General features: G+C 45.4%; 2 protein-coding genes and 1 long non-coding RNA gene across 18 annotated transcripts in view; 1 reads left to right on the plus strand and 2 right to left on the minus strand.

Moving 5' to 3' along the window:
* LOC118299063 overlaps window positions 1–12,114 on the minus strand; it is a 13,752-nt gene extending 1,638 nt beyond the window's left edge. Inside the window, exons 1-6 of one of the 6 annotated variants that reach the window (XR_007031663.1) lie at window positions 12,100–12,114; window positions 11,404–11,613; window positions 6,884–7,031; window positions 5,700–5,793; window positions 3,256–3,391; window positions 1,747–1,877 (exon numbers count right to left, since the gene is read on the minus strand). This is a non-coding gene — a long non-coding RNA (uncharacterized LOC118299063). The other 5 variants (XR_004789759.2, XR_004789757.2, XR_004789758.2 and 2 more) reach the window with 5 other exon arrangements.
* Window positions 1–14,347, plus strand: part of LOC118299058 (centrosomal protein of 164 kDa) — a 27,954-nt gene extending 13,607 nt beyond the window's left edge. For 2 of the 7 annotated variants that reach the window (XM_035622438.2, XM_035622437.2), the window contains 26 exons: window positions 689–800; window positions 1,335–1,551; window positions 1,719–1,883; window positions 1,960–2,079; window positions 2,177–2,257; window positions 2,449–2,553; window positions 4,013–5,122; window positions 5,582–5,635; window positions 5,764–5,864; window positions 6,008–6,517; window positions 6,940–7,071; window positions 7,466–7,661; window positions 9,145–9,222; window positions 9,396–9,518; window positions 9,901–10,044; window positions 10,175–10,258; window positions 10,350–10,418; window positions 10,519–10,769; window positions 10,976–11,161; window positions 11,439–11,619; window positions 11,711–11,818; window positions 12,124–12,226; window positions 12,350–12,697; window positions 12,788–12,860; window positions 12,971–13,084; window positions 13,470–14,347. In XM_035622438.2, coding sequence (XP_035478331.2) covers window positions 689–800; window positions 1,335–1,551; window positions 1,719–1,883; window positions 1,960–2,079; window positions 2,177–2,257; window positions 2,449–2,553; window positions 4,013–5,122; window positions 5,582–5,635; window positions 5,764–5,864; window positions 6,008–6,517; window positions 6,940–7,071; window positions 7,466–7,661; window positions 9,145–9,222; window positions 9,396–9,518; window positions 9,901–10,044; window positions 10,175–10,258; window positions 10,350–10,418; window positions 10,519–10,769; window positions 10,976–11,161; window positions 11,439–11,619; window positions 11,711–11,818; window positions 12,124–12,226; window positions 12,350–12,697; window positions 12,788–12,860; window positions 12,971–13,084; window positions 13,470–13,566 — 4,862 coding nt within the window. In that variant the 3' untranslated portion in view covers window positions 13,567–14,347. Of the gene's footprint in view, window positions 1–395; window positions 998–1,334; window positions 1,552–1,718; window positions 1,884–1,959; window positions 2,080–2,176; window positions 2,258–2,448; window positions 2,554–4,012; window positions 5,123–5,581; window positions 5,636–5,763; window positions 5,865–6,007; window positions 6,518–6,939; window positions 7,072–7,465; window positions 7,662–9,144; window positions 9,223–9,395; window positions 9,519–9,900; window positions 10,045–10,174; window positions 10,259–10,349; window positions 10,419–10,518; window positions 10,770–10,975; window positions 11,162–11,438; window positions 11,620–11,710; window positions 11,819–12,123; window positions 12,227–12,349; window positions 12,698–12,787; window positions 12,861–12,970; window positions 13,085–13,469 lie in introns of those variants that run through there. The other 5 variants (XM_035622440.2, XM_035622439.2, XM_035622442.2 and 2 more) reach the window with 5 other exon arrangements.
* Window positions 14,348–15,405: 1,058 nt separating this feature from the next.
* On the minus strand, window positions 15,406–19,681 carry LOC118299061. 5 transcript variants are annotated; one of them, XR_004789752.2, is made up of 11 exons: window positions 18,869–19,678; window positions 18,596–18,675; window positions 18,203–18,271; window positions 18,045–18,065; window positions 17,880–17,957; window positions 17,571–17,648; window positions 17,436–17,483; window positions 17,281–17,330; window positions 16,676–16,746; window positions 16,029–16,493; window positions 15,406–15,851 (listed from the first exon to the last, which is right to left on the minus strand). XR_004789752.2 is itself a non-coding variant. In XM_035622449.2 (10 exons), exons 1-10 carry the CDS (start codon window positions 19,041–19,043, stop codon window positions 16,273–16,275), a joined length of 864 nt encoding a protein of 287 aa, XP_035478342.2. In that variant the 5' UTR covers window positions 19,044–19,681; the 3' UTR covers window positions 15,930–16,272. The 5 variants fall into 5 exon arrangements, 2 of the variants coding, with proteins under 2 accessions (XP_035478342.2, XP_035478341.2); XM_035622449.2 differs by lacking the exon at window positions 15,406–15,851 and having other exon boundaries at window positions 15,930–16,466; window positions 18,869–19,681; XM_035622448.2 differs by lacking the exon at window positions 15,406–15,851 and having other exon boundaries at window positions 15,930–16,493.
* Between the last annotated feature and the right edge of the window lie 3,459 nt (window positions 19,682–23,140).

Below are 23,140 nucleotides of genomic sequence, written 5' to 3' on the forward strand. Positions count from 1 at the left end.
AAAATACACGCGTATATAAACTCTCCAGCCACAGCTAAATACTACTATACCAGTGGTGGTACATGTAGGTGCGGAACCCCTCAGGTCTGGCTGGTTCACACTTATTATTGATGATTATTATATAATCCATTAATGTTTTGGCTACAGTGAGATAATGGAGGATTTCTTTATGGTTTGCAGCTGTAAGGAAAACCTGCAGGGTTACTTTAGTTTACATCTTTTACATAAATTAGCTCCTGTAATTGTCTATTCTGTCTATTTTAGTGCTGCAACTAATGATTCATTTATTGATTATTTTCTCGATTGATCGATTAGTTGTTTGGTCCACACACAAAAAAACATTTCCCAAACCCCTAGATGATGTTTTGGTTTGTCCACACAGCAGATATTTAGTGTACTGTCAAAGAAGAGAAAAGAAACCAAAATAATATTCACATTTAAAGGGGCAGTAAGCGATTTTGGAGAAAGATTGTTTGTTATTGTTTTTTTTTTTTACTGGACTGGTCGGGGAGTCTTAGCGTCCGTCGCTAGCACGTCTCTTAACTTGTTAACGGGTGATGTTTACAAACTGCACTCGCAGAGTTGTGAGGTGCGGTCTGCGCCATTTCAATTGAGCTGATACTGTTGTATTACTTTGCTCTTTTGCATATCCTTTCTCCTATTTCTTTTTTGTTATTTTTATCACCAGAGATCCATGAGTACGCAAGAGAAATTGGCATTGACCCCGACAATGAGACAGAGCTCCTGTGGCTGGCCAGGGAGGGCATCGTTGCCCCGATGCCTGCCGAGTGGAAGCCTTGGTAAGGAAACATGGAGGAGTTCAGATTTGCATGTGCAAGTGACAGAATGTGGTGTAGGGGTGTTTGTGTCCTTGCAGCTAATCGAAGGTGAAAGTCTGTTCCTGATACCTGAAGCTGGAGGCACATAGCAACCGCAACAAAATCTCCAGGGAGATGTCAGCCGCAGGTCCGATTGTTCTCTTACATGACAATGACAGGTGTTTTGAATATTTCCGTTTTTGCTTTGAAGGAGTTCACACTAAGAATTTGGTTGTAAACAAGTAATTATTGGTAACTAAACTGAAATGATAATACAGTCATTACTATGAAAGCTTATTATGCAGCTATAATTCTTTATGACCCGATAAGTGTCCGAAATATAGTTTATAAAATGAAATAGTTCATTGGCTCCGCTTTTAGTTAAGGGTGACAACGCAACCTTTGGTGAAATCTCTATATTCCCGTAGATAAACGGATCGGATTTACTTTATTGATCCCAAACTGGGAATACCCATCCTGGACGTTCTGAAGTGACCCCTCCCTCTTCCCCCGCAGCCAGGACGTGACAGGGGAGATCTACTATTTCAATTTCTCCTCGGGCCAGTCCACCTGGGATCACCCCTGTGACGAGCACTACCGCCGCCTGGTGGTTCAGGAGCGTGAGCGCGCCCAGCTCACAGCAGCCGCAGGGGCGAAGAAGGACAAGAAGAAGAAGAAAGAAAAGAAGGAGAAGAAAGAGAAGAAAAAGAAAGTGCCACTCAAGACTCCTGGAGTGAGTAGTTGTTACACTTGTCCACAGTTGTACTATTGTATTTTCGGATTTTCCTGGTACTGTAACACGTGAGAGCAGAATCAAAAGACCAAACATAAAAGTTAAATCTGTTTTGATGTTTGAAAAGTCTTGGTCTAGATGCTTATTTTTTGTTTCTTTCCCTTCAGCCACTGACTTCAGCCATGGGACCTTTACCGTCTCCGCTGGGAGGCCTGGCTCCTTTGAGGGGTCTGGATGTCTCTGGCCCCGGGCCACTCTCTGGGTCTGCCCCTGCTCTCCGAGGGTCCCTCAGCAGCTCTGGGGGACTGGAGCCGCTCAAGACGTCCCTAGGGGTAAGATCATAATGTTGCATTAAGGAACCAGCACAGTATATTATACTATACTTTAAAAAATGTTTTCCTCTGTCAGGGTCCTAGAAGCAACGGGGTGTCTAGCGTCCTGGGCAGCAAGCAGAAAGAGAAAGTGTCCCTCACTCTTCCCGGGTTTGACGACGATGACGACGACGATGACAGAATCTCAGAAAATGAGGTACAGTGCAGCCTGAAGACGAATGCAGGACTATGAAAATATCCCGTTAGGCTGTTTTTCAAATGTTCTCTAACTCTTTTCATCCTCTCTCATTCAGCCGAGCCCTCGCGGCTCAGACAGGCTGTTGAAGAACCTCCACCTGGACCTGGATGCCCTTGGAGGAGGCCTTCAGTATGAGGTAGGAAGAACTCTTAGCTCTTTGCAGTACCTTTGCCACTGAATTGTAAAATAAATCTTTTACGAAGAAAAACGGCTGCAGCAAAATAATATTTTGGCTTGCACTGAATTATGTCTAATAATTACCCATTCTTCTACCGTTGACTGATATTGATTCGGTTTGTTTGATGGTGTATATTTTTCACGTGTCAGGACAGTGAAGCCAGTGGTAGAGCACCAGCAGAGGAGAGGACAGAGCCAGAGCTGCAGGACTTGGCCCTGTCAGGAGACCACAGCCCCGATCCGCCGTCCCAGCAGGTTAAAAAAACAGTCTGTATTTTAAATATGGACATAAAGTCTCTCGGGTCCGGAAAGAGTGAAGCCGCCCTGAGACCTGTATTCTCACAAATGACCAGCAGAGGGCTACTCCACTTGTTTTTATTAGAAGTCTACGAGGAAATGATTCTACTTAATTAGTTCCTGAGGAGTTTATGGTTCAATTTTAGTTTCAAGTTTCTTCAATACATTTTGTAAACTCTGGCCTCTTTTAGAGTAAAATGGACAATAAAGCATTGGGGCATTGCTAAAGTGTGATTGACAGCTGGGGGACCATCCAGTGGGGTGCAGGTCATAGGTGTTGGTGGATGTGCACAGTCAGTCAGGGCTCTCAGTCAGTCATTACTGGGCTTTAAAGAATTATATTTCATTTTAACCTAGTTATTTCTTGCAATGCTGGCAACCCAATTATATTCACAATAGTGCCAATCAGAAATGTTGTGTAAAACAAAATATGGTGTGAGGCCAACTGAGTAGAAATCAGAGGCTGAAGGCTGAACTGTTTTATTTTTCAGTATTCTGTAAATGCTAATATATATTCATTGTTTGTATACATTTGTTTAATTTGGAGTAAGTCCAAATTTAGCTGTGTTTTTTCGTTGTCTCATGTAATTGTGATTTCTAAACCATCTGTTATTCCTTCTCTCTCTCTTGTGTCACCTCTGTGACCTCGACACCTCTCACCTTTGCACCGCGACTTGGGGGGGGGTTGTTCCTTTTAGCTGCTGTGCTGCTGGGACCTGTCCTACGGGCGCGGCTGTCACTGTGTCCTTCTCTTCGTCCTGCTCTCCTCCTACTGTCACTGTTACTGTTTTGCCTTCTGAAAGATCGATACCAGGAGCATGTCGGATACTAGAAACTATTATCTCTGCTTTGTGGATTTATTCCCACTGGGGAAGAGTAAAACAACTTCCCACTTGGCCATCATCACTCTGACCAGTCAGTTTTTAACTCTCTTAAAAAACAAAAATCTCAACCAAATTTAGAAATGCATTCATCATTTCCTCACAATGTCCCAATGAATTGGCAGAACTGATGCATGTAAATGCATTTTTCTTTTACACAATTATAAAAAAATCTTTCAGGAGAAACACTGAAATATGGAAATCACATTTATCAAACAAACTTGCTCCTGCGTGTGTGATTGTGTGTCATGTATAATTGGGTTTTTTTTGCATTCATGTTCGTTTGTTTTATTGTTCGTCTGCCTAATTTATTTGTCATGTGTTGTTGTCTAACATGACGTATTTTATCATAACAAAATGCACGTGTTTGCATGCACTTGTGTCAAGATCATAATTCCCACAAACAATTATTTTTTCGGGGGGGGTTGCAATCTTTTTGTCTGCCTCCTTTCCTCACCTGCCCTCCTCCACCCTCTCTCTCTCTCCCTTGTGTCTCTGCACGCCTTCCTTTGGTCCTCCTGTTCCCCTCCACCAAGGACTCTTTGAGGGGCCGCCATCCCCACCTGTCCCCGCTAATAAGCAGCAGAAACCACGTCAGTGTGGAGGGGGCCGGTCCAGTCAGCCCTGAGCCAGGACACTCAGGAGAGGAGTTAGCAGAGGACTTGAATGAAGTGGAGGAGGGCGGGGAGTTGGAAGATGAGGCTGTTCAAGGAGAGAAGGGAGAGGATGAAGGAGGAGGGGGAGCAGAAGAGGTAGGCGAGAGGGAGAAAGGAGAGGAAGGAAGCACGAAACGCAGCGAGGAGGGGGATGAAGAAGATGAAGAGCAGGGAGCAAGTGAAGCAGCTGTAGAAAGCAAGAAAGAGGAACCGGAGGAGGAGGAGGAGGTAGGGAGTGACAAGGTGGAGGAGGAAAGCTGTGTAGGTGAGGTGGAAGAGAAAGACGAAGGGGATGATGGAACGACAGAAAACGTGAAACACATTAATAAGCAGGAGAGCAATGACGGAGAGGAGGATGATGGCAGCGACGAGAAGGTAGAGAGTTGCTCTGAAAGCCTGGATGGTGAGACTGGAGGCGGAGAGGATGATGTGGAGAGCGATGGAGCTGGGGAGAGTTTAGTGGAGGAGAGAGACGAGATCCAGGGAGAGGTGCAAAAAGTAAAGAGAGAACTGGAATTTGAGGGCGAGAGCGAAGCAGATGTTGACAATTGCTTTAAAAGTGATACGGACGGAGGGAATGTGGACAAAGAACGAGATGGGAGCATAAATGATGAAGGACAGAATGAAAGTGAGGAAGAAGAGGTAGCGGTGAATAGAGAAGGAGAGCAAGAGAAGGAAAAGGAGGAGGAAGAGGAGGATGGTGAGAGCGAGGGGGCTTTGGAGAGATGCTCCCTGAGCCAGAGGAACCTGACAGGGAGCATCGAGGAGAGATGCGTGCCGAGCGAAGGAGGAGAAACCGAGTCGGACGCCCAAAACCCCCCAGCAGCTTCGGCTAGTGAGGAGGAAGTCGTCGAGGTTTTTAAGACGGAAGCGTCTCAAGTCCCGCCGGCGACACTCGGCCAGAAGACGGCGGCGAGCGACTTCAAAATTCTCGCCAAAAAGAGAAAAGCTCTGAAGGGTTTGAAAGAGAAACGCCTCCTTCCCGAAGAGGTAGGGTTTGGTGTTGCCCAAATGTGCGTGCTACTGACCCCCACCTCCCACCGCCACCCAATCCCTACCCTGGTTCTGCTTTGAACCTCTTCAAGCATGCATGGGTTACACGCAGACTCCACCATCCAAACTCCACTGCCTTAGGGGCTGGACCTCACCCACACAGTGGAGTATCAATCCATCTGAGCCCTTCAGGACTGGATTGGACAGTTCTGATATCCCTCTTCCCGTTGGCAGTCCAGTCTGTTGGTAGTCTGTCTGCAGCTCGCCGGCCTTGGTGTGTGTTTTTTGTGTGTGCACTCTCTGCTTTTACCTCGTGCCTTTTCGGGTGTTTCTGTGTCGACGGCACGCTTCGATGTTCGTGCGTTGCTTTTGAAATTTTTGTTTTTTCTTTTCCTTTGTTGATTCAGAGAACTGCTACGGCGTCTTTGAGTGAGTTTTGTGTTTGTGTCACTGCAGGAATCCGAGACCAGTAAAAACATTGAGGAGACTTCATCCTCCATAGATGTCAAGGTATGTCATATCATGGAAGTGTGTGACACCCATCCGATCCACCACCATTCATTCGTCCACTCACGCAAATCCATGCAGCTGTTATTTGCCGACCCGCCTCTCAATGTTTCTGGTTCTGTCCCCTGAAGCTGTCGGAGAAGGTTCTGGACATCAACGACCTGTTGGGGAAAGATCACAGAGCGGAATCAAAAGAGGACGAGGAGAACGAGGAGACGGAGGCTGCCAACAGGTTCCTTGTTGTTGTAATTCTCAATAGGTTGCACTTATACATGTGAAAAGTATCTTCTCTCGAAGGCTGTATTTATGTCCTTGTTAGACACAAGCAGTTGTGAAAATTACGTGCTCTTCAGCTCTCCCTCTCTCTCTTTTCAGGCATATGCCGGCTGAAGAAAAAGGCGACTGCCTCGCCCCTAAAGTCGACCGACTCGTCCTCCACCAGTCCGGCCCTTCGCGCTCCCCCTCCCCCTGCTCGGAGCGAGGTGTCGAGCTCCGACCGAAAGCCTCTCTGGGGTTCCAGAGGCCTGAAACCGCCAGAGGTCGGCTGGGCCGCCCTTCTAACGCCAAGCCTGCGGATGATCCCTGCTTTCAAAAAGCCCAAGACAAAACATCGCCTGAGGAAGAGCCAAGCTGGAGAATCCAGAACGACCGAGAGAGGAAAAGGAGAGAGGAGGCGGAGGAGGAGGAGGAGGAGGAGGAGGAGAGGAGTCTGAGGGGAATAAAGAAGGAAAGGGGGAGGAGGAAGGCAGATCAGGAGGTGGAGGAGGAGAGAAAGCGATTGACGGGGGAGAAAGAGAAGAGGATGTGTCTTCTCCAGGAGGAGCTGAGGAGAGAAGAGGAGGAGGAGGAGAGGAATCTGAAGGAGGAGAGCGAGGAAAAACTGAGGTACTGTGGGCATGGGGGAGTATAAATCCTCACCAGATTTTACAGAAGTGCTTTAAACGTAATAACTACAGTGTTTAGCCTCACAACAAAGAACAAAAGCTTTTATCAAATATAAAAATGTCCGGAAAATTGGCTCCATTTGATGATAACTCCTGCTGTATTCATACATGGTCTCACAAATGTCCAGAGCAACGGGCGCAGACAGTTGCTTTCTCACACACAGGCCCTCTGGAATATATTTAGGAAAAACGACCGAAACTATGACCAATGCATTTGCCTCTTAACACACTATTACCATGAGTGTTATGAGGCAAATGCAAATTAAAGTGATACAAGTTTTACGAAGCTCCTGCGGTTTGGACTCACCTAGTAGGCACGTCTTCGTCATACTAAAAACGTGTAATTGTAACGCGCCCCCGCAGGTCTCTGCGGCAGCGTCTCCTGTCCGAGAGAAGAGAGGAGGAGACCAGGCTCGCAGAGGAGTCTGACAGGATGCTGAAGGAACTCCGAGAGGCTGCCCAGAGGGAGAGGGGGAAGCAGAAGCGCAAACTCAGGTCCGACATGAACACATGAACACATTATACAACAAACTTCTCAGCCCCCGAACACCCAGAGACTCAAGGTGCAGACCTGTGACCACCTTTATCCCCCTTAATTATATTTGTTTTCTAGAAATCATCTTGCCTCCCCAGGTGGTCTCGACCCCTAGTTTGGGAACCCTGTAGTGGGGTTAAATCTGCACATGCACTGATCCCATGGGTGGATGCCGACCCTGATTAATGTCTTATTATTAATTATTAACCATGTAGACATGAGAATTAATCAATTTTTAATAGAATAGAGCCCTCTCAAATCAGCTGAACGTGTGTTTGTGGTTAATTACCTTTGGCACAATCCCCAAAATAACGTGTGTGTGTGTGTGTGTGTGTGTGTGTGTCGCGTGCTCAGGGAGGAGAGCGAAGCTTCGCTGGAAGAGCTACGCATCACTCTGGATGGAGAACAAGCGGTGGAGCGCGAGCGGCTGGAATCCCAGAAAAGGCGGGACGTCGAACGTCTCACGGCCCAGTTGGAAGAGGAGCTGCAGGCAGAGAGGAGACGTCTCCAGGGAGAGAGGGAGGAGAAACTGAGCACCCTGAAACAAGAGGTGACGGGCGGCGACGCTGGCTCGTTTGGGGGCCCAGCTCTCTCTCTAATATTTTCCTGGGTTTAAACTTAACTCCAGACGGGACTGCTGCCCCGAGAATGTTTTCTGCAACCGACCAAGCCAAAGCTAAAGCTAAACACAAATACCAGGAACAGCAAACACAGGAGCAAACACAGCCTGAAACATCAGCCAGTGCAGTTGCCTCTGTAGAAAGGGATCAATAAAGTCAAAGCTCAATAAATAAATTGCAAAATTCAAATACCGTCACGGATGATTCATGGAGCTTCCTGATCCAGGCTAGATGTGCGCATAGGTTGGTACATTAGCCTCGTCTTGATCCCCTCCACTACACTTATGTACTTAAAAATCCTTGTGACATCACAGGGATCAAAGGCAATTACAGGGATCACAGGAAAATGAAGACTACAATGCGTATGTGCGTCTTCTTTTAACAACTTGTTATTGGACCCCGAACTACGTCATGCTTGTCTGCACAGTAGACGCTGAAATACCACCACTGTTAGGTGCCGATATAGGCCAGTTAGACAATTATTGCATTCCTCTGTGAAGGTGATGGCGATCATCATCTGGTAGGTTTTCTTTTGGTGGGTTTTGTTTGTTTTGCATGTTTTGTGATCAGGTGATCAGCAGCGCGTCTGCTTCCATCCCGTGTTAACCCTTCATCACTCTATTTGCCAGCTTCCAATAGTTGGATTCCCATAGAAAAAACATTTTCATCTGTTTTCCGTGAGGACAAAAATATCCCTCAGCCTGAAGCAGCTGGTATAGTGGCTTAGTGTCTCACACCGCTGACTTTGGTACAGAAGCTCGGGGGATTTGATTCCTGGTCAGGGGGGCGTGGCTAGAATCCAGTGTGAGGCCCCTGGGCAAAGCCCTTAATGCTACCTGCCTCCCTCTGATATGACTGAAACAGGTTATTGTAAGCAATAACTGCAACTAGCAATTATCTTCATAATCGATTAATCTTGTCGATTATTTTTCTCGATTCATCGATTAGTTGTTTGGTTCATAAAACCCTAAGAGGATGTTTTGTTTTGTCCACACACAAAATATATTTAGTTCACTGTCACAGAGGAGCAAAGAAATCAGAAAATTTTCACATTTAAGAAGCTGAAATCAGAGAGTTTAGAATTTTTTTCTCCATAAAAACTACTTGAAATGATCAATCGATTATTAAAATAGTTGGCGATTCATTTTAGTAATCAATTAATCGATTAACTGTTAAAACAAATGTGTTGTAATGTGTTGAAATAAAACATGTCATTGCAAACCCCTCAGACGTGGAGACAAATATGTGAATAGAAGTGATATTTCCAGCAGACTTGTTATTCTATTATTTATGTAAAAACCAGACACAACTGGAAACATCTCCTGAACTATTTTGAAGGTGCGTGGGGGCAACTGGACTTGATTTGTCTTCATGTGTGTCTGTCTCTGTTTGCACCATTTTGTGTTTATAAAGGTCAAAAGCGTAGAGAGGAGGAGGGAGCTGATGGCCAGTCCACGACCTGAACAGCACCTGGCAGACTACCACCGTGATGTGAGCGGACAGACGCACACACACACATACACACATACACACACACACACACACACACACACACACGTACGTTTGACGGACAGAGTTACATCATCACCACATGGATTAGGTTCTGAGTAGAATATACATTTTTGTGCCAAGAGAGCTGACCTTCGTCTTCCTGCTCTGTGTAGTTGGCCGACGTGCTCCAGGAAGTGCGGGAGGAAGTGCAGCGCGATCACGAGAGGAAGCTGGAGCAGCTGAGGGACGACCACAAGAGAGAGACGAACAAGATCCGAGAGAAATACCTGGATGAGGTCAGAGTGTGTTTCCCCGTATTTCACAAGCAAACATATTTCAGATTAAAACAAATGAAATAATGACGAGCTTAAAGCAACCATGGAGGTCGACACAGTTTGGCCTTTTTCTTTATAGGAAAGCAAACAGGATTGCTGTTTAAAGGGAAGAGTAGTGTAGTAGCATTGTTTTGACACAATTAAAACTGCTGATGTGTAATTCTTCATTATCAGGACCTTTCTGAATTATGTTACATTATCTATCTAAATTATTAGACAAGCAGCTCCTCTCATAACTGAGCGTTTTTCCTGTACTCACAAGGCTTTCAGTTCTCCCCATTGGTTGTCAGTCAATGGAACGGTTGTCATTCATGATAATTAAAAGAGAGAGTGTGTGTTCCAGGAGACCGTGCAGAGGGAGCGCTTGCTGTCCACGCTGCAGGAGGACAGAGAGCGTCTCCAGGCCTCCCACGCCGTCCAGCTGGAGAAACTGCGGCTGCAGCTCGATGCGCAGATACAAAAGAAACATCTTACACACTCGCGCAGGGTGAGACGCGCAGATTTTACTAACAAGTGCTGTACCTTTTGGGAACATTAACACCACCTTTTCAAAGTGTAAAGCCAGTGCCTCATAAAGAACTCGTCTCCTCTTCATCTGTTCTATTCCGTCCCCAAAGGAGTTAGAACTGCAGGATCTGGCAGATCAGTTGGAGCTGAGAGCCAAAGAGCTGAAGAGCCAGGAGGCCCTGCTGCAGACCAAGGTCTCGGATCCAACACTGCACGTACGACAAACCGCCGGTAACTACTGCTGGAACCGGGTGGAATACTGAGTTCTGTCTCTTATCTTATCAGGCAGCTGATCTGAAGAGGAGGCGGAAGAAGCTCGGGGAGGAAGAGGAGGAGTTGGACGGGCAGATAGAGGTGTGAGGCCCCAACTTTTTCTCAGTGAGAAGCATTTTATTCACCTGCCCCTCCATCTGCATTATCAAACCCCCCCTTATTTCTCCACCTGTGTGTTCAGGCCTTACCCCGGCTGATGCAGGACCGAGACCAGCTGAAGGCGCAGCTGGAAAGGACGAGGGAGGAGAGACAGCGAGCCCGAGAGCTGGCCAGGGAGGAGAGGAGCGAGGCCAAGGCGGAGGGGGAGAGGCTGCGGGAGCAGAGGGACAAAGCCCGAGACGAGAGCAGGAGAGCGAAGGAGGAGAAGGAGAGACTGGAGAGCAAGGTGACGTTGCTGCAGGAGAGGTGTGACCGCCTCGTCCGCAGTGTCAGGTACAGTAACACAGGACACTTACAAACAATCAAGCAGCAACAGAAATATAAAAGCTGTCGAGTATCTTTGACTTGATTTATACTCCTGCAGTAGAAGTAAAATAGAGCTCAGATCAAGTAATGTGGGGGGGGAATCACCATTTTTGTTTTGTTGTTTTAAGTAAAGGAGAAAAATGTTTGCTCCTTTTGCGTCTTGCCTGTTGCAGCGAGTTGGAACAAGGCGAAGGAACAAGTGCCTCTGCCAGACGAGAGACCAGACAGGACAAAAAGGAGGAAGAGGAAACAGAGGTGGCTGCGCCCTCCGGTGGCAGGAGAGACTCATCGCTGCACGTAGAAGACCTGGACGACTCTCCTCTCTCGCCTGTACCAGACAGCCAGAGCAGCATGGACGAGTAAGGACAAAAGTTGTCGTATTATACGTGCCCTTTAGGTTTTCACTGCGAAACAACCGTCAGTTCTTACTCCTGTTTGACTAATGGTTGATAGAAATTATTGATCGCGATTCGTGGGGTTGAAAGGTTTCCTATTATTCTCGGGATGTCATGCCATAAATTAAATTTGTGCACATATTTCACCTGTGTTTCACTAGTTGTTTGGCTTGTGACCTCTTCCAGGAGCAATGTTTAGTTTGTACCTTCAGCCCTACATTCCCACATGTTTTGAGTCCAGGGTCCGACGCTACATCTCGTCACACGGCGCCTCCATCCCGAAAGCCAAACTCTTCCTGGAGAGGGAGAGCAGCCGACTGGTGGAGAGACGGGCAGCTCTGCAGGCGGCTCAAACCAGCTCCTCCCAGGACCCCAACCACGACGGAGGGCTGACCGAGGAGATGATTAGAAACCTCCTGCAGGTAGGAGAGGAGTGTTGTCAACCTCCAGCTTAAAGACAATTGGTGTGAAGAGGAAAAAAACAGAGGGGTTAATTGCTGGTTGCTCTGTCAGGAGGACAGAAATGTGGCGGAGCTGCAGCGGACGGTTCAGAAAGGCCACTCGCTCCTGCGGAGGAAAGAGGAGCAGCTCCAGCAGCTTGAGAGCTCCATCGCCGAAGAGGTCAGGACGAGTCGCAGAGTAAACTCACCTAACACGTTTTGTGAAAAAATCTGCGAACATTTCCTCACGGTCCGAGAGCAAGAAAAGCTAAACAAAACAAACACTTAAAGTTTAGTTATTTTCTTTCTGCTTTTACTAGTAATTATTATATTTAAATTATTTTAACTAAATCTCAAAAGAATGAGAATTTGGATTTATTAATTTGTTGTTTGTTATGTTTCCGGTCTTTGCTAACTGGGTCACTGTATATGAACATTATGTCTGTTTTTTGGATTCCACACCATCTGGTCGTTTTGTTCCTTTAGCCTCTGTCAGAGGATCTGTCTCGCTTGGCCGGAGAGAGGAAGGTGACCTTCGACGTGACGGAGTCGGACCTCAGCAGCACTGTGGACCCACCGGTCGGGACAGGTGACACATCAACCAGATCGTTTTTTTAACTAATCCACAAATCTCTTATTCCAATCGACTCGCCATAGATTGTAGCAAGGCCAGGCCTGTCATCTCATCCCATACACCTTGCTCTGTCGTCAGGAGGTCACCCCACGGTCCCGGCCAAAGTCCAGGAGTTGGCAGAGTCCCTGCAGCAGATCTCAGGCCAGCTCAACACTGTTCTGAGTGCACTGGGTTCAATAGCTCAGAGGCCACAGAGTGCCGCGTCTTACGCAGACTTCCCTTTGCCTCACTCCGCCCCAGCTCCCACCTCCACCTCCGACCCTGTCGTGCCCCAGATGTACACCCTGGGCCCCGGCTTCTTCGCACCACCGCCTGCCCCCACGAGGCTCCAGGAGCCTTCGTGGAACTGGGCGACTCAGGGAAGCTCTGCAGCCGCCGCTCTTTATGGCGCCCCCATCAACAGCCGGTGGAGCCCAATTTACCCTGGTGGGCCATTCCGCTTTTTAAATGGATGAAGCACCAATAAATGTTAAAAGGGGTTTTGTCGGTTGCAACAATTGTTGGTCTCTTCTCCAGGAGCCGCGATGGACCCAGTCGCCTCGAGCACCATGAGGACCAGCTCAGCCTACGCACCGTACACTCCTGTCAGGTAGCCTGCAACACACATGTCCTCATGACCACAGCTTACGTACACATCCTCATTTACTCAAAATGTACTCACAACGATCCAAAACCTGTGTGTGTGTGTGTGTGTCTCAGTGAACACGGTCGGCGGTCCGTTCAGAGCTCAGTGGAGATGGACGGTCAGAGGCTGCAGGGGCTGATCGACGGCAACAAGAGGTGGCTGGAGATGCGCAAAAAAGACACCAGCATGTATCCTTCTGTCACACGAGTTTGTCCACACACACACACACACACACACACACACACACACACACACATACATTCTATCTCTCAAACACACAAACACACACACTAAACCGCATTAATGTGTGGTATCCACTAGCCTGGTGTAGCCAGACTAAAACCAAACGCATATTCTTCTCTGTCTGTGTGTGTGTGTGTGTGTGTGTGTGTGTGTGTGTGTGTGTGTGTGTGTGTGTGTGTGTGTGTGTGTGTGTGTGTGTGTGTGTGTGTGTGTGTGTGTGTGTGTGTGTGTGTGTGTGTGTGTGTGTGTGTGTGTGTGTGTGTGTGTGTGTGTGTGTGTGTGCGTGTGTTGTCGTGACAGTGTCATGTATCTTTAACTCCACTCTTCCAGACCTCTGTTCACTCGCTACCAGGCCCCGTCCTCCGCGAGCGGCCTGGTCCAGTTGGGCCTGGACGACAACAACCAGATCAGAGTCTATCGTTGCTGAGGACATGACGCACACACCGAGGACTTTGACAGACTCTAATAACTCTTTTTGGGTCAGGGAGCTGTGGCGTTTACACATGCAGGTCATGTGAGAGTCCTGCGCAGCCTTTTACATGTCAGTGAAAAGTCCAAGCCACCCTCTGCTGCGATTGGAGGAAAAGCTTGACTGTGGAGGTTATGGCAAATTATGTGTTGAGGCCTAAGGACTTTTATCTTCCGAATCAGATATGGCTGCTTGCAGCAGAAAAACTTTTTTAAACACCTTCAGTGTCACCTACAGATTTTGAGCCCCGTGCTAAAAACGTTTTTTAAAGGTTACATTTCTTTTCTTTTCTTTTCTTACCAAGCGTCAGACAATCACGGAGATTTACTTACTTACTTTACGAACATTTCACATACATCGTCCGATTTGTCTTCATGTGATGAACTCATCTATTTCTGCAGGCAGGACACAGCACTAGAAAAAAAAATCATGGCTTTACAGATACACAGAGGCCAAGTTGCGTTTCATTTCAAGGTCACGTTTACTCACTGGTTTTGTCAAATAATTGTATGAAAACTGTTCTTTTTGTAAAAAAAGATTTTTAGGTGAAGCCAATATATATATATGTATATAAATACATATATATATATATATATATGTATATATATAGCGGTTGTCATGAACCATCTTTTTTAACATATTTTCAGGTAGAGACAAAATGTCCTTTGTGCATTTGCTATCTATGGGTGTAAATTATGTATTTTTTTATGAAACTGTTTAATAAATTTTATTTTATGAATGTTTGCATTTCATTTCCCGTGCACTTACGCACTGACACTTGCGTACCGTGCTGCAAATGGCTCAGGTCCTTCCTACATCCGGCCCGTGTACTCTCCACTGCGAGGGGCGGGCAGCCACCGCTCAACTAAATCCCATCAATCAAGAAAATGGCAAGTACATTTATAATTTAGCTTTCAATGACGCAGATAAAGTTATAATACTTTACACTCACCTGGGTCGAAAACTGTATCACATAATTACAAAAGTGCTTCACTCTGGCTATAGATGCCACCAATCTAGTGTCACTCATATTTTTCCAATGATCATCCAATGTCATTTTAACAATGCATACAGGCCTAAAGCTTTGTAAAATGTTCTCTTATGATTTATTACTCCTATGGTAGAATAACATTTCGGAAGTTGTATTTCGTAACGCTGAAGTTAATGGGATGTTGTTGTAATATTATTCTTTCTTGTGGCAGCTGCCGGATGATAATACAGGCCACGGCGTGGCACACCGAGTGGATGAAATAATGACAGCCCTTCGCGGTAGGTGTCAGGATTGGGATTGGAGGGATTGACCACAAAAAGCACTTTACAGTATGAGTCACATTCACCCATTCACACAGCGCTGATATTTACCGCGCTTTTTCTGTCACATTCATACACTGCCAGAAGCAATTTAGGGTTAAGTGCCCAAGGCCACAGCGGCATGTGGACTGGGTGAAGCTGGGATTGAACAGCCGCCCTTCGGGTTGCTGGACGACCAACTCTTATCTCCTGAGCTACAGCGCCCGCAGGTTGTTTTTCACATTAGGCATTATTGCCCTGCACTGAACTTAAGTGACATTATACAGCTACTGCTGTCCAGTTTTTACATTTAATCGTCTGTCCTGTGCCACGGACAAAGTCCATGATGATCCATCAAAGCAAACTTCATCTTACATTATCCTAGATCTCCCGGAAGTGGTTTAGTCAACGAAGGAGTGTGTGGAGAGTGACGGGCATTGTTGCCCCCGCTTGGGGGGAACCCTTCATCCATGATGTCGGCATCATCTTTTTCTGAGGACAGTGAAATTGAGATGGTATGTGTTTATTAGCCATAGTCAGTCATAGTTCATTCATGGATGTTTAGAATACAGAATTTGCACGATGTATCGCTTGTCTGTGCTTGAATCAAAATGTAAAATGGGTCAGTATTAAAGTTATCTGACTTGATACTGTAGGTAACTTGTGTCTCACACAGTCATGTAAATTATGGATTTTCGCCCAGAGATGGTGTGTGGATGTTTTCAAGACAGGGATGTGACGTATGCCTGCTCTCATGTATATATTAATATCTCTGTCTCTGTCTTTTCTTAATTCCTCTTATATACAGTAACCCTGGGCTGGCAGCAAAGCGACAGTTCCGAAGAAGGCCTTCCTGCTGTTGATCTGATCTCTGATGGCAATTTTTGCCCAGGAGCTGGCTGTCTGAGAGTTCACAAAGGAGGTCCTTGCACAGTCCCCCCTGACTGGAAAGTCTGTGAAAGGTGGACCCCCGAAAAGAGAGCTGGATGTTACCAAAGTGCAGGCCATTACAGGTATGTTATTGTCTTGGGTTATGTTTTAGTTGGAAAGCTTCTTTTTTTTATTTTTAATGCATCAGAATCACATGGAGATTGACGTAAGAATTAGGGTTAGAATCAGAAATATTTAACCTTTGCAAAATTCATCAGTAACTGGTGTCGGCGGCGTGGAGCTGCTGCTGGGGCGGAGACGCCGGCTGTTCTGGGCGGTGAAGGAATTGCCGAACATTCGCGCCGGTCCGCCCACTCCTTCAGCAGCAGCTCCGCGTCACGTCAGCTTTTCCAGCATCCAGCATCCAGTCCCTCAGCAGATCGCTCTGGCGACTTCCGCCTCGTCCTCGCGGGCCGCCGCCGGTTACTGATGAATTTCGCGTAGTTAGGGAGCAGGGAGAACATTTCTACAGGGCAGAAGCTGCATAAAATAAAATAAAACACACACAATAAATATCACAACTAACAAAAAAAAAAGGCGTTCCCGCAGGCCTGGGGCGACCTCCGGAGTGACCATTTGAGGAGGCATGGCGGCGACCGTGGGGGGACCTCCTGATGGGGGGACCCCGGGGGGGGCTCCTGATGGGGGGACCCTGGGGGGGCCTCCTGATGACAGAACAAGGTGGAGAAGAGAAAGGTGTAGAGATGAGATAACGGGTAACAGGCCTCGCCACGATCTATGGCGAGTCGATGGAATGTCAGAAACCTCTAAGATCTGAATGAAAATAGTGTAAAGAAATGAAAAGAGATTCATGGTTTCGTTAAAAATGATCTGGTCGATGCGTTACCTGTCCCGACCGGTGGGTCCACATCGCTGCTGAGGTCCGAGTCCGTCACTTCGATGATGTAGCGCTGGAACCTGGACACAAGACAAGCGGGAATGTAGGGCTGAAGGTACCAAAGACCGTGCCCTGCTCTAATTCAAACACTGAATGTTCTACTTGACAATAAACATTATTGTCAGACATGTTCGGCCTCATCTGCCATCAACTGTTTATGAGATAAATACAAACAATCGTATATTGTTAGCATTATTTGAAGTATCAGCCGGTCACTGTCAATCACTGCTGAATGATGGAAAATATACTCACATCCTTTACTTAAGTAAAAGCTGCAATACTTCAATGTTAAAATACTCCCACACAAGTAAATTCTTGCACTTAAAATTCTACTTGAGTAAAAAGTATGGAAAACAACCAGGGAACCACTGGTGTAATATCAACTTGAATATGAAAGTTAACTAGTAGCTACTGTGACTGTCACAGATGTAGTGAGAGGAAGATGTAAAATGTGGTGGAGTGGAAGTACCTGAAAATTGGACTCAAATATGGTACTTGACATAAAATACCAATATCCTTATATTTGTCATGTTCGGACTCCTGTGTTACTGTACCTGAGATGCTGGGGCACCTCTCTCCTCCTCTTTCTTGTCTCTCGTATTTCCTGAACACAGGGTGAGAAATAAGGGGTTGATACTGTCGATGGAGCGGTGGCTGAATAAAAGTCTTTTCAGAGAGAAAAAGTAGGGGCCTCTATCTGCCCGCTCACCTTCTTAGCTTCCTCGATCTCCCTCCTGCTCCTCTCCGGATCTCTTTTCTGGCAAGAGACAGAAACATCATTATTCCACCTGGTTCAGGCTGGAGTAGCAGTGATTTGTCACAGGTGCAGTGTGGGATCCAAGACCTTGACCCTCTGCATGGCATTGTCCATTCTGTTCCTCTGCTCTGGCGTGTAGTGCCGCTGCATCAAACTTTCTGAATCCTTGAGCACAAAGTAAAACGGATGGACAGGAGAGGAGTCATTTATGAGGCACCGACTTTACACATGAAAGGTGGTGTAATGTTCCCAAAACATACAGCGCTGCATTGTTATTAAATCTGCGCGTCTGTCCCGTCTCACCTTGCGCAAGTGTGGGAGATGTTTCTTTTGTATCTGTTTTTCGAGCTACAGAACATTTGTAAGAATTCTGTTTGATTGCCATGAATTTCCTACCGTCGGATTGATGCTATAACTTTGAGCCTCAAGTTCTTCCTGGGAGCAAAAACACTGTCGCTGTGACTGCACCGGTTGCTGGTGAAATATGAAAACACACTCTGACCACCTTCAGGTATTGCATTCGGATGGTGTTCATCTCTCTCTCTTGCGGTCGTCCCTCACCACCTGGGGCGCGTCAGACAGCTACACAGCAGGAAGACGGAGGTCAGCTCACGGCACCGGAAAAAATAGATTCTACTCAGACCTTGAAACATGTAGAGACAAGAATCAATGTGATGTTGGTGTAACTCTGTGTCCAGTGTGCGTGTGTGTCCGCTCACATCTCGGTGGTAGTCTGCCAGGTGCTGTTCAGGGTCTTTCAGGTCCCGCCTCCTCTCTGCGCTTTTGACCTTTATACAGACAGAACGGTGCAAACACAGACAGACACGCACGAAGACAAATCAAGTCCAGTTGCAGCATCGGAACAGTTCAGGTGTTGTTTCCAGTCTCTATGTTAATGTTAGAAAAAAACTTGTCTGCTGGAAATATCTCTCCAGTTTCACGTATGTGTCACCACGTCTGAGGGGTTGCAATGATTCTGTCCATTTTCACTTTAACACAAGCAGACAACGACTGATGTCCACACCCTGCTGATCACCACAGCTGATCACTTGAGACAAAACATGCAAGACGAACACATGTAAAAAAAAAAAAAACTAAATCCAACAACCCACCTGTTGGGAGTTGAGACTCGCCGGTTGCCTTAGGTCGACTCGTGTACACCAACTGTAGAAGGAAAAAGTTCCACGGTGCTCTGGTGCAAAAGATGAAACGGAAATGTGTGTAGAGTATTATTATTATGGAGTATTCTACGGTAAGAGAACCATGAAGCTCGGTCGGCTCTTAAAACCTCAACTTCAAAGCCACTAACCAACTTCAGAGCCACTAACCCACTTCAGAGCCACTAACCCACTTCAGAGCCACTAACCCACTTCAGAGCCACTAACCCACTTCAGAGCCACTAACCCACTTCAGAGCCGACCCACTAGAACATCCTCTCAGCCTTCTCCTCCACTCCATCTTCCAACGCCTGGCGAACAGCCGATATTCCAGTGGGTCTCCCTTGAACACGGGAACGTTCTGAAGGGGCAGAGGTTCTAGTCTCTGCTGATTAGTAAACATCCCAGCAACACCCCCTGGAAGTGAAGTTAAAAATTACACCGTAGCCTACCAGATCATTGCCATCACTTTTACAGAAGAACGCAATAATGATCCAATTATCTTTTATGGGTGCTTAGATATGGCATCGTCTACTGTGCATATGAACATGACGCAGATCGTGGTCTATTAAGTTAGTTCAGAGAAGACTACTTTTTTCCCCTCACATACTCATTGTAGTCTTCATTGACAAGTTGCCATGGTAACTGGATCAAGCCATATGCAAAGCGTGTAAAACTAATTTCACACAAGCTACTTCTAATTTTGTGTCAGCATCACAAGACCTTTAGGATTAAAAGTTGTCAAAATCCTGAGTTTTTTTTCAGAGGCCCTTTTCATTATTATTATTTTTTTAACGTTTGTTCTTGTTCGTTCTTCTTTCTCATCAGCATTCATATTTTCATTATTTTACTCGATTCACTGGCACAATGACTAACATGGACATATTCATATATAACTTCTTGTCTATTATTATAACTATAATAGACAAGAAGATAACTATTATTAATATTATTAATACTACTCATTTCTATTTATTTGTTAGTATATCATTGTTCTTCCTCCTGGGTCCCAGACATTATCACACCTCAAAATACATCCATATTAATTAATTAATTAAATAAATTATTTTTATTCAATTGTTGCTATCATTTTTTGGTTTGTTTAAACATTCGTTCTCTACATCACTATCATGAATATGAATTACTGTATTTGTCCTTTGTCCCCCAATTAATCTATTTCTTTAAATCTATTTTTTAAACAACTGGAATCCAGTCTTCATCAATCATTCAAATAACTTTAAAATTCTTTTTTTTTTAATACGACATTAGTTATATTTAATTATTTAAATGAAACCTTTACACCCCAGCCCGTCCAACCCGCTCTGCTACTCCCAGTTCAGACCGCACCTTTGTCCTTCAATAAAAAAAAAGAAAAGTATATTCTAAAATGGAGCAGTAATGGAGTAAGGGGTGAGCTAAACAAATGTACTTACATTGTTATGTTAGTATTGAGTGTTCTTGTCCAGGTATGAACACTCATACACACCCTGACTATATTTTGTTAAAGCTTATATTATAAACAGCAAAAGGAGAAGAATAACAGACACATCTGAAAATTCAGACTTTTATTCAGTAACCACTCATTGCAACACTTGGCATTAAAATAATGTTTGTCATACAGTACAGTGCAAGAAAAAAATACAGTTGCAGTCAAGAACTAAATACAACCATCATCGATACTGTCCAATGACAATAAACTGCCTCGAGGAACTGACCAATCAGAGCACAGTATGAGATTCAGAATACTTTATTAATCCCAAAGGGGCAATACATTTTTACAGTCCATCCCATCCATGTAAATAAATAAAAACAACAAAAACAAAATCAACAGATAAATAACGAGAGCAATCAAACATCAACATGCCAGTGACAACAAGTGCGCGGGTTGCGTTCAGTAGACTGATACCTGAAGGAACAAATGAATTGCCGTAACAATCAGTTTTCGTGCAGGCACATGATAGCGCCAGCCTGACGGCATAACTACAAATTCACTGGAGTGCATGGTCGAGTTGGGTGATTACTTTTTTCTTGAATTCCATTTCTGTCCAGTTCAATCCCCATAGAGCCCAATGTTAAAATGCCCAACTTTACAGCAGAATCAGACATTAAACAACATTTTACAGCCTGGTAGAAAAACAAGTTTTGATCCCAATGGCTAATTCGAAGTTAGGGAGGTAAAAAATGGTTGAACTTTAAAGTTAAAAGGCTTAAAGTCGGTTAGCTCACTGAGTAGCGTCAGCGCCCCATTTACAGAGGATTGAGGCCTGCATGGGTCGCAGATTTGACCCCGGCCCTTTGCTGCATGTCTTCCCCTTTACGCTAAATACTGTCCACTCCAAGGAAACAACATGGTGTAGTTTTCTGCCTCTGGGTTACAACATATGCGTCTTATCTTCCTTTTACTTTCTTTTCCCCCTTGTGTCTCTACAGTAACCATGGCGGCAGCATTTGTGCCATCTGATGAAGGTAAAAATTAACCAGAACCACCATCGACTCACAATGCACAGATGATCTCAAAATACATCCCCCCCCCCCCCCCCCCCCCCCCCCCCCGGAGGTCAATAAGGTTTGTGTTATCAAATCTTATTCATACTGTTGCATGTGGTTTTATATTGCGGTGCCTCGCTCTGCCTAGTGAGCTGTGTACTTGACACACAAGAGCAGAATTAAAACATAAAAGTAAAATGTAATTTGTTTATGCAGTGATGAGACGCAAAATATACAGAACCTCACAATAGGAATGATGTAAATTGGTGATGTGCCTTTTTAGACAATTTGTTTTATTTTGTGGACAGTGTTACTTCAATTTGTTTTTGGAATATGACACTTTTTCGTCCGGAGATCCGTAGGCAACAGCTGTTTTTTAAATTAAGTAAATTCTTTATTGTAGGTAATGCTGATCTTTGAAAGGTCTTGGTCTAGATGCTTATTTCTTTGCCTGTGTCTCTTTCCCTTCAGCCACTGACTTCACTGGGCAAATGCCTGACGCGCCTGTCACTCAGATGTGCAAGGACCTGTGTCTCAGTCTCCTCGTCCGAACACATAAAAAACAGTCTTTGTATAAAAAAAATGGACGTGGTCTCCAGGTCTGGAAAGTGAAGCCAATGCATAGTGACTCAGACCTGTACTCTGCAATGGCCAACAGATGGCGACTCAACTTGTTGAGTCTATGACATGTCTATGAGAAAATGCCTCGACTTCTCACTTGATTTAAAACCTCAGTAAACATTTTCATAAGGAGTGTATGGTTCAATATCCAGTTTCAAAACTGGAGGAACTGCGGCTGCAGCTGGAAACGCAGATACAAAAAAAGAAACATCTTACACACTTGCACAAGGTGAGACGGGACAGACGCGCAGATTTAATAACAATGCAGCGCTGTATGTTTTGGGCAACATGACAACACTTTTCAGTGCCTCATAAAGGATTTCTCTCCTCTTCATCCGTTCTATTTTGTCCTCAAGGATTCAGATGAAGTGCTCAGATCTTACACTCCGAAGCAGAGAACCACAATGCAGGCGGCCATTCAGAGAGTGAAGGTCTTGGATCCCACACTGCACCTTTGACAAATCCAATTTAGATGAAAAATAAAAAATAATTTCTCCATTAGAAAATATATGGTTTACTTCCATGTTATTAAACTATACAGTCATGTCTAAAAAGTACATAGAACAATGACAAATAACAATTCAATACCTCAACGCACCTGTAGGAGTAGCGAGGGACAGTCAGTACCATCACAGGCCGCCAGGCGCTCTTCTCTCAGTCCCCTGCAGCGGGTCATAAAATATGCAAATGAGGACAAAATCAAATTTAACAGACTAAAACGGCCAAAACACACGTAAATACTCAGAAATGTGTTAATAAGTATGTCGTTACAATTATTTACGGTTCAAGAATTTAAAAATAAAAAAAAGACCTCTAACACGTCTTACCTGCACAACAGCTAACCAAGTTTAGCCGGGAAGATGCAACTGCGTCACAGCGCCATTGTGTTAATTGTCCTCGAGGGCTTATTAAAATGCACAACCACCCGTAAAACACGGGAACATCTCAATACACCAATAATATCAACATCCAATCATTTTAAGGTCATTAACGCGTGGGACAGTAAAGAGAAGGGGTGAGCTAATGAGGCTAGCATCTAAGCTAACGTCGACCTTAGCTGGCCGCCATCTTAGCTACGTATCTTTCGCTCAACCAGCTAAGTAGATGAAGAAACGTTTGCTCGTGGTGAAAGTTTTACCTGGCAAACTTTTGTCCGTTTTTTTTCTCATCGGCCCCGGTGGTGTTGTCGATCAGTTGTCAGTTGTTTGGCCGCTTCACCGTGTTCGTAGAGGGGGGAGAAAGAAGCGACAGTCTCTCTCCCGCTTCTTGTTGAAACCGCGTCTCTGACTGGCTGAGACTGTGAGGTGTTCACGGACCCTCGTACGTTTCACATCACCCAGGATTCACTGCTAACTTGAACTTTTTTTTTGTCTTGTCACATGGTTTGTTTGA

This window comes from Scophthalmus maximus, chromosome 11 (genome assembly GCF_022379125.1).
Source record: "Scophthalmus maximus strain ysfricsl-2021 chromosome 11, ASM2237912v1, whole genome shotgun sequence".
In the NCBI taxonomy this organism is placed as follows: Eukaryota; Metazoa; Chordata; class Actinopteri; order Pleuronectiformes; family Scophthalmidae; genus Scophthalmus; species Scophthalmus maximus.